This window comes from Malus domestica, chromosome 02 (genome assembly GCF_042453785.1).
Source record: "Malus domestica chromosome 02, GDT2T_hap1".
Classification (NCBI taxonomy): Eukaryota; Viridiplantae; Streptophyta; class Magnoliopsida; order Rosales; family Rosaceae; genus Malus; species Malus domestica.
Genome location: NC_091662.1, coordinates 7,599,146 through 7,609,036, shown reverse-complemented (window position 1 = coordinate 7,609,036; position 9,891 = coordinate 7,599,146). Strand labels below are relative to the sequence as shown.

General features: G+C 36.3%; 1 protein-coding gene across 1 annotated transcript; it reads right to left on the bottom strand.

Moving 5' to 3' along the window:
• LOC114823754 (probable flavin-containing monooxygenase 1) lies at window positions 1-3,125 on the bottom strand. Its single transcript, XM_029099194.2, has 5 exons — window positions 2,582-3,125; window positions 1,928-2,168; window positions 1,174-1,355; window positions 581-933; window positions 1-483 (listed from the first exon to the last, which is right to left on the bottom strand). Exons 1-5 carry the CDS (start codon window positions 3,026-3,028, stop codon window positions 141-143), a joined length of 1,566 nt encoding a protein of 521 aa, XP_028955027.1. The 5' UTR covers window positions 3,029-3,125; the 3' UTR covers window positions 1-140.
• Between the last annotated feature and the right edge of the window lie 6,766 nt (window positions 3,126-9,891).

Below are 9,891 nucleotides of genomic sequence, written 5' to 3'. Positions count from 1 at the left end.
TAGATTATGAATTGCTTATACATGGCACAATATATAATTCGTTACTGTTTCAGTAAGCACCTAGGTTTTCTTTATTCTTAGTATACTTATGTAAAGTAACTGTCAATTATAAATTTAATAGGTTATTGCAAACCCTAGGTTCAATGTTTGTTCAGATAGTCTTGACTTCCATAGGGGCTAAATGCTTCTGCCAACCAAGTATTCTTCCTCCAAGATGTCCATCCCATCTCCTCGCAAATTTCGTCGCTGTGGTTGATGCTAAAGGTAGAAATGCAATGCCTCCTGTAGAACCTGGTTGTTTTCTTTGAGATTTCCACTTCTTTACTTGTTTGCTCAAGCATTTTCTGCACACTTGGAAGCTTAAATTTATCATCTAGCAGCCTGGCCAGCCATATGCTACGCAATTCGGAAGAGTGAAGATTTGAAACGCTCTCGAGATAACCCACGAAAGCCATGTTTGGGATCAAAGGATGAATTGTTCCCCTGCAGGAGAAACATGCATTCAAAAAATTTACTCTCCAATTTTAACATTTCTAACACGTGTAAATTTTTGAAATCTCAAACCGAAAACTAGGTTTACCTGTATAAGGGTATGATACCAGATGGACATTCCAACAAGCTGCGAAAAGGCTCTGATAAGATGGATTTGAGTTTTTTCTTGCCATCATAACCAGTTGCAAGGACCACAACATCAGCTTTTATCTTAGTGTTGTCATCAAATTCAATTCCATCAGCAGAAAACCACCATTTTGATGTTGATCTTTTGAACACAATTTTTCCCTTATCCGCCTCAGAGAAGAAATTTTCCGGCATGATAGCCATCTGGCAGGATGCATAGTCTTCCTCAAATGGATGATCCGGTTTTAGACCATACTTCTCCAAAGGCATCTTCCACAGCAAATATGATTCAATAAATTTTGAAACTGCATGCCTCTGTAAATAACAACCAAAACCTTTAGCATTGATCTCATATATATTAAGGAAATGATTTCTGCATTTTTTTTTCTTCTTCTTCTGTACACCTGCTAAGTCTTATCACATGATTTTTTTGGATTTACTCAATCCAAAAGCCAGAAGTAAACAAGATGTTGCAGGAGACAAAAAAAGTGTGCAGAAATCATTTCTCATGTATTAGTTTAATATTTTATTTTCTTGCTAACTGATTTAATTTACCATTGGAGACATAATTAGAGAGCAAAGGAGGGTTCTCAGGAAACTTTGGTTTGGTCTTTGATGGAGAAACTGTGAAGACCTTGTTGAGTAGAACAAGAAGAACGGCAAGCCCCAAATCCAGTAATGGGGAACAATCCAATGTAAAGTCCTCACCACCATGGTGCATGGTTTGCCTTCTGGTCCTGCAATACATCCATAAAAAGAATAACAAAATTAGTTCGGGTCAATATAATCAAGACTCCTAAAAGGTAAGAAATCGACGTTTTAATCCCACAAACAATTGGTAAAAAAATAGTATTTTTAAGTTTTTGCAAGGTTTATTTTTTTATTTTTTTATTTTTATGTATGAAACTATTTCATATATTCACACGCCCCCTTATGTATTGCAAAATTTCAAATCTTTTACACACAGATAATTGAATGAGCGACATAGAGAATGCATAATTAGCAAATAATTAATTAGTAATTAACATTGATGAAGTCAAATCATGTATACGTAATTCATTCGATCTGATTTGGAATCATAGCGTTGAAAAACATGTGCAGTCAAAGAAGTCCAAACCATCATAATATTCGTCGGTTTTTTTGACACCCTGACCACGCAATTCGTATTTTCCATTGAATTCTTTCTTTGCTTGCTGTGTGTAACCATGCAAATTACAACCCCGTAACGTGAAAACGTAGACCTATTTTTCTATCATTTTTTAACCTAAGATTTCATCATATATAGGAATTTTTAGGACCAAATTTTTACCTTGGTTTGCTTCAGCACACTCGACAGCTAAATCAATAGCTGATTTTTTGTAGCCAACCACAACGACCTCCTTATCCTTTAGCAATTCAGAAGCAGCGTCCTTGTCCAGTTTGCAGTAATCAAGAGTATGAAGAGCCTGACCTTGAAATACTTCAGGCCCTTTGTTGAGTGGAAACTCTGGAATTTGGGGTCTATCTCCATATTTTCCGATGCAAACCACAATGAACTCGAAGGCATACCACTGAATTAATTCGAACAAACAAAAAAAAATCAGAACATAATTTTATCATTTCCAAGATAATAACTAGTAGGATTGACATTTAAGCTACGGAAAATGTATCATCTCAATTGTTGACACATTCTCTAATACAGTTTGATTTACATAAAATTGTAAGATCCACCTCTATTAGAAAGTGTTGGTAGATGTGTTAATTTTGTGTGTTCAAATAGTTTTATTTATTACCAATAATTCGGTTACGTATAGAAGTGCTTTTTGCAACATATTTGCATCTCCATATATTTCTTAGTAAGACTCTAGTAATTAATCCGAGTTCCATTTCCACAAAGATACTGTATCAAGTAGCGATCTGCAAACCCTTGGCATGCATGAAACTGTCCGAAAATACCATTTGGATATGAAGTAAATAACTAAACCTGAATGGTCTCTGAATCATTGGTCTGGACGGCAACTTCCCAAACAGGCTGACCGCCAGCCGACGAGAGACTCTGATACTCCACAGGTTTGACATCAAAATCAGTAGTTTCCCGGTCACCAACGAACCGGACTTCGACCACCTTGGAATTGAACCTGACAAACTTAAGCACATCAAAGTGCTCAGCATAAGATTTCAAGTAGTCCAATATCTCAAGGTAAGAAGGATAATCAGTGTTGTCCCTGTCAGGCCAAGGGAAGTCAGAGAACTCATAGTCACATCGATGGGACTGAAGTTTTGTGGAATTGTAAGAACAATGCCTCCAAACCCCTCCAATGGAGTCAGAGGCCTCGAGAATAATGGGGTTGTAATGGGCTAGTTGTTTGGCTGCTGCTATGCCACTTACACCGGCGCCAATGATGCCAAGTTTTGAGACTATTGGAGCCATAATTTTTTTGTTAACGATAAAGAGCAATGAAGGATTTGGCGAGCCGATTGGAAATTGAGATGGTTTTGGAAATGAGGGTGGTATATGTTTGTAGACTGTCGATTTGCTTGGTTGCTAAAACAATGTGAGAGCAGGGGTATTTATAGTGGAGGTCCGGGCCGGGGCTTCGTGAGAGGGTCGCCATATATGATGGAATCACGTGAAATTGAATTTCAAGTCTAAAGGGCTTGCTAGGGTTGAATTTCGATCGTGGTTTACGACCATTTCTTTAGCTAGTTATGCGAAATTGGTTCGTCAAGGGGGGGGGGAACCTTCCTCCACTTCATGTTTTATTTACATTTGTTGATCAAATTATATAGTTATGTTGAATACCTTTGAGCATTCAAATATTTATAATATCCTAATTATTTCGTGCAAATTGAAATTATAAAAATGAAGAAGAAAATAGTGAGTGTATGACACGGTGCGAGAGATTTTTTGGTGTAGCTGTAGCTGGAATATCGTCACATGAGACTATAGTTACACACAAATTGTAACACATGTATTATTTTTTTCATTAATAAACTTTGAAAGCATTTCTTAAAATAAAAAAATTATTATTATTTAGGTGAGAGGAGGGTTCGAAACTATTATAATAATTTAGGAGATGGATGTTTTTCAAACCAGGTATGCATGGGTACAAACCAATACCCTGTCCAAATATTGGATCACGGGCAGCCTTATTATTTACCCATATTATAACACATAAAAAGATACACTAAGTGACAAGTGTTCCATGTACATAAAAGTTTATCGATGTGATGGTGCGATTGTTTTCAGTGTATAATAAGAATCATATCAATTAAATCGTACTGTATGTTATTGAAAAATATGAGTGTATAATAAGAACGCTTCTAAAAGAATTTCAACCAATTGTGCCTATACTGGGCTAAGGAATTACATAGAAAGATTCAAAACTGGGAGTGGCAACATCCACGCGGCTAAGTTGATCATGTTTACTACATTTCAGGAGACCTATGTGATGATGTATTTAGAGCTCGAATAAAATCATAGAAAGTTACGGTTTAATTCATATATTTTATTATACATATGTTCATGCAAGGCATATATAAACCTACATTAAATAGTTTAATTAATTATCCAAAATTTTGATGCAACATAATCCACGAAACAATATGATTAATGAAATAGTGTGTAAAAGGAAACATCCAAGAATTGAACAAGAAACTAACAGAAAATGAGGTCACTTGCAGAGAAGATACAAAATTAGAAAATAAATTAAAAACAATGCGTCTCTCTCGAAAACAGTCGAAACAATCCTTTAACCAACAACCAAGATAAACAGTCACTGTTTGTTGCTGCAATGGTTTCATGCAAAAGCATTGATTTGAACATTTGTGCATTTCTAGCTTAATTTCAATATTTTGTACGTATGAGAATGTATTTTCTATATATTTTGCAAAGTTCAGCCAGAAACGAAGTGGAAATTAATCGAAGTTAAGTGGGGGTCTATGTCTGACCCTTCTTTATCACGCTAAAGTTGAGCGACAAGCAAACTGGAAATGTATTAAAAAAAAATAGCAATCCAACTAGCTAGTCAGATAGACACGTGGAGTATTTGGTTGACAATTTCTGTTCAAACTTCTGACAATGTGATGAAATTGCATTAGCAATTTCAAAGCTACCTTTGACTCGATATGTTGGTATATTTAAGTGCTAATTTTTAAGCCATGATTCATGCGGTTTATATTGAGAATTTGAGTCGATATTTCAAACAATTCAGTTGATTTCATGCAAATGCGTGATGCATATATACTTGAACAGAAGTCCATGGTAAGACTTGCCATACATGTTCTTGGATGAATTATATATACATCAGTTAGTTCACATTTATACGTAGCATCAATCAGGGTTGGCCTGAAGAGAACAAGTGGTGCACTCACGCAGAGGCCTCAATTTCAAAGGGCCCCTGATCTTCGTTTGTTGTATACATTTATAAATGTGAGTATACGCTAATATATATATTTAATTTTCTACAACAAGAATTTGAATTAAATTTTGCACAGAGTCCACAAAACATGTTCATAATTTTATACTTATTATATATGTAAGTATACACTAAAATAATTTGTGCATGGTAATTTTTTTTTCTTAGTGAGAGTTTCATCTAAGTAAAATAACTATCATATTCTCATTATGTACATATTATAGCTTTTTGTTCTGGATTAAGAAGTTTAACTAGTGTAATTTTAGAGTTGTGACGATTTGATACGTCAAGTTGTCGGACAATAGAGTATTACTATGTTATTTACCATTAACAAGATTATTATTAAACCTATAAACTACTATCTTAATCGCAAATATCTATCTTAATTAGTTAGTTGTTTGGTTTATTATTAATTTATTATGTTAGGGTATATTGTTATTTTATGGGTTTTCTTGTTGGACAAGTCTTAGAGTTTTCTTGTTGAGTTCCTTAGCTATTAGCCTATTAGGGTGTGTGCCTATAAGGAGTCAATTAGTCATAGCAGGAGGGAAAATTTTGGTAGATGGAGGTGGCCGGTCAGAACTCAGGAGGTGGCTTTCCACACTAAATACACATTTAGGAAGCCAGAAAAAGGAAGCATATACATATGCTGTACTATTCGATACATGCAGTTCTGACCCGACTTTTCAAATGCATTATTTATCGAGAAATAGCCATGCATCTATCTAATTACCATTCCAATTTCAAAGTCACTTCACATCATATATCCATCATAATTTCCACAAGGACTGCGGCACTTTGGCTACATATCGATCTAGCTATCCCCGGCTGCCCTGGACTACTGGACTTGGAACTTGTGGAGTGTGTATATACCAGATAACTGTACCGCCTACTCATATCTCCTTTTGCTTTTCTCCCTTGTTTTTCTTCTTTGCTATCCATTCAGTAGCCGGAGTAGGCAGCCACCAAGGGCCCCACTCCGAAGGGGCTTTCAATTTGTATTATATATATATATTACTATTATAAACTCTGTGCTTAATTAGTACATATGCATTTAAAAACGCGAGACATGTAATATTTAAGTAATGTTTGTATATATGTATTCTTTTTATGATATTAGTTTCTAATGATATTTGATGTACAAATAGATTTTTTTATGTATTTAACAAATTTTTTTTATACATATCAATGTACAAAGCCAAAAGGTCAGAAATCAAAATCTATGACGCCACTTCGAAAATTCGCCTAAGGTCCCCATATTGTTAGGGCCGGCCCTCACATGTTTATATATCCATTCCGACTAATAGTACCACCTGCCTGTCTCCCCGTTGCTATCCATGCATCCATCTATTCAATATATTTTTCGCACAAAACAGTATAATGATATCGACTACATTTAAATTACATATCTATTTCAAACTCACGTCCAGCTCAAAGTTATATACTGATGTGCTTGCAAATATATGATGCATATGTAATTGTATGCATATAAATTGTTATTGGTGCTCAAAAAAATTATTCAACACTTTTTAACTTAATGTTAGTATAACAGATGAGTGCATGATGACTTATGTGGAATCTTGAATACAATCTCCAAAATGTAGTTCAAAATAATTAGTGATTTTCTTTAGAATTGGGAAAAATGGCATTTGCAACTTTAATTTCGTTTGCACTCCTCAAATTCATGTTGATATAACAGATGATTATGACTTGGAATCTCAAAGAAGTACATACTCCAAAATGTAATTCAAAAAAGTTATTCCTTTTCCGTAAGAAGTGACAAAATGGCATTTGCACTTTCAACTAAAAAGGACATGAAATGATCAGATTCACAGAACCGAGGAAGGAGGGGAGTCTGCAGGCAGTACTCTCCCATCATCACTGATAAGCCCTAATGCATGCACTATTGTTTTTTGTCGGACTAAAGTGCACTAGCTTTGGAACCGGATCCCTGGACCTAAAGGAACTGAGCTTAATGATCAAATAATCCAGATCATTGAAATTTGATCAAACGGCTACAAATAAGAGGTCCTTCTAAAAGTTATAATACTTATAACCGTTTAATCAAATTTTAATGATCCAAATCATTTGATCTTTAAACTCAGTTCCTTTGAGTCTAGAAAGGATCCGGTTCTCTAAGCTTCGGCCTTTTGAGTACTGTGTGAATGCAAGCCCACGTTAATTCCAGAATTGATCCAAAAGTCTTGTTTGCCCCACTTAGAGGAAGCAGAAGAATTGAACTTTAATTCTTGATGATTAATTAGTTAAGAGTTACGTAGAAGAACATAACATTGAAATCAAAATCCGACTTTTTATAAATGGAAGTCAAACAGAGCCATCAACGTGGCTTGATCTAGAAACAGTCAGCAAAACTCCCTTTTCGGTTCGTTGTAACCAATGTATAAAATATCGTTGATATTGGAAATATTGGTAGTCCAAAAACACGGAAATTTCGATGGAAATATCGAAATATTATCGATATAAGAAAAAATTGAATAAAAACCACGGAAATTGTAAGAAAAACTTGGAAATTTTTATTGAAACTTTGCAGGATGTTTATTTAGTCAATTATCTATTAGTTTATCACAAAAAATTGGAAGGAAATGCATTGCATGATAGATATAACTGATTTAAATTGATTATATAGCGAGCTGGCAAACATTGTGAGTGTAGAAAATATGTAGTAATTAATGAAAGAAGTTTAAACACACCATAATCGTTTATATATAATGAATTAGTACAATATTTTACACCTTATACATTGCATGGTAAGATACATGAGTGACTTAGTAAGGTCTAAAATATCGATAATATCGGAAATATCGGTAGTCCAAAAACATGAAAATTTCGATGGAAATGTCAGGATATTATAGATATTTTAGACCATGGTTGTAACCAACATTTATTTTTCATGGCATTATCATTTTTATTTTGTTATTGTGAACACGGAAAATTCCTGAAACGAAAGAGACAAGAACAACGTGCACAAACAAATATTTGTATTTGATGATTTTGGGTTACAATCTCTCTCTATTTTGATCCTCTGATTCGATCTCCGTAAGGTGTTGATTTGTGGATATTTTGTTGATCCAAGGGCCGTCAAGGCTTGATCTTGGATGAACAGTTGGAAGTTTCTTCAAAGGGCCGTGGGCTTGATCTTTGAAGTTGGATTTGAGCGGATCTTCAAGGAGCCGTTGGGGCTTGATCTTGAGGATGAATGTTTCTTCAAGGGCCGTTTGAGGCTTGATCTTGAATAACGGTGATGAGCGGATCTTCAAGGGCGTTTGGGCTTGATCTTTGAAGAACAGTGATGAACGGATCTTCAAGGGCTTTTGGGCTTGATCTTGAAGAACGGTTGGATGTGTGGATTTGTCGACGTTTGTTGATCCAAAGGGCCGTTGGGGCTTGATCTTGGATGAACGGATGATGAACGATGGTGCTTTCTTCAAGGGTCGTCGGAGCTTGATCTTGGAAGAACGATGAACGAAGAACGAAGAATACTTTCTTGATTCTTCGGGAACCTGGATGCTTGAGAGCCTTGGAGTTTCAGAGCTTCAGAGCTTCAGGGCTTCAAGGTGTAATGTGAATTGGTCCCCCAAATGAATGAAATTGGGCTTGTATTTATATAATTTTCCAAGGCCTAATTTTGAATATAATATTCCAGATGAAATAAGTCGTTTCTGCCAGGCGTTGACACGTGTCCTATTTGATGACTTTTCCAACTCATTTCAATTTTCGTTGAGTCACACGCTACGTGTAAAATTTATGTAATACATGAGCGTTGACACTTTGATTTATCGGTCAACATTTATTTACGAAATTTCGATGTCTACAAATGCCCCCACTTCAAGGCACGTCGTATACATGTGTTTGTCACGTGTAGGAGATGTGTTTTGAAGTCCCTTACTGTAGATGTCGATCCAAGGGCCGTCGAGGCTTGATCTTGAATTGGGCTGGAGATTTCTTCAAGGGCCGTTGAGGCTTGATCTTGAATTGGGCTTTGAGATTTCTTCAATGGGCTTTTGAGGCTTGTTCTTGAACTTTTGTTTGAAATTTCTTCAAGGGCCGTCGAGGCTTGATCTTGAAGGTTGAAATTGGACCACAAGGAGCTTCATGTGGTGAATGATCTTTGGCTTTGGTAGTGGGTGAATCGGCACGTATTTTGTTGCGCTTGTTGACTTTCCACAGCTTTAATCTTGAACTGGGTTGGAGGATTTTCTGGATTCCTCCAACTGTTGATTTTCCACAGCTTATTCTTGAACTAGGTTTTGATTCAAGGGTGGTAGACACTTAATCTTGAATCGGACTTGTGATTTCCTCAAGGGCCGTCGAGGCTTGATCTTGAATTTGGTTGGAAACTTCTTCAAGGGCCGTTAGGGCTTGATCCTTGAAGGTTGACTTGAACACATGACAAGCAAGCACGAGGTGAAGGTGACGACTTGTTGCTCTGTTCAATCTTTCTAATTCACACCTGAGCAGTTTGGTCAACGGTATGATCTTCAAGATTGATGGGCTTTTCTTCCAGTTGGTGACTTGATCTTTAAGGATTTGATTCAAGGGTGGTGAATCGGCACGTGCAGCCTACAACGCCTAGTAAGTCGACCCAAGAATTTGAGGGTCAAAACGAATTCACCGTCAGAGTGATTGCAACTTTGATGATATGAGATACCCTTGCTTTTGAAGAAGTAACGGATGAATCAGCACGTGCTTGGTTGCACTTGTCTCCACATGCTTCAAGGTATCATCTTCATTTCCTTTATCTGTTCCTCAGGCAGATGTGGCATCTTCTCGAGTTCTTCATCTCAGACTCTTTCTGCCGAGTTGACTGAGCATGCTGCATTCTTCTCTGCTTGTTTCTTCAGGCAGATATGGCAGC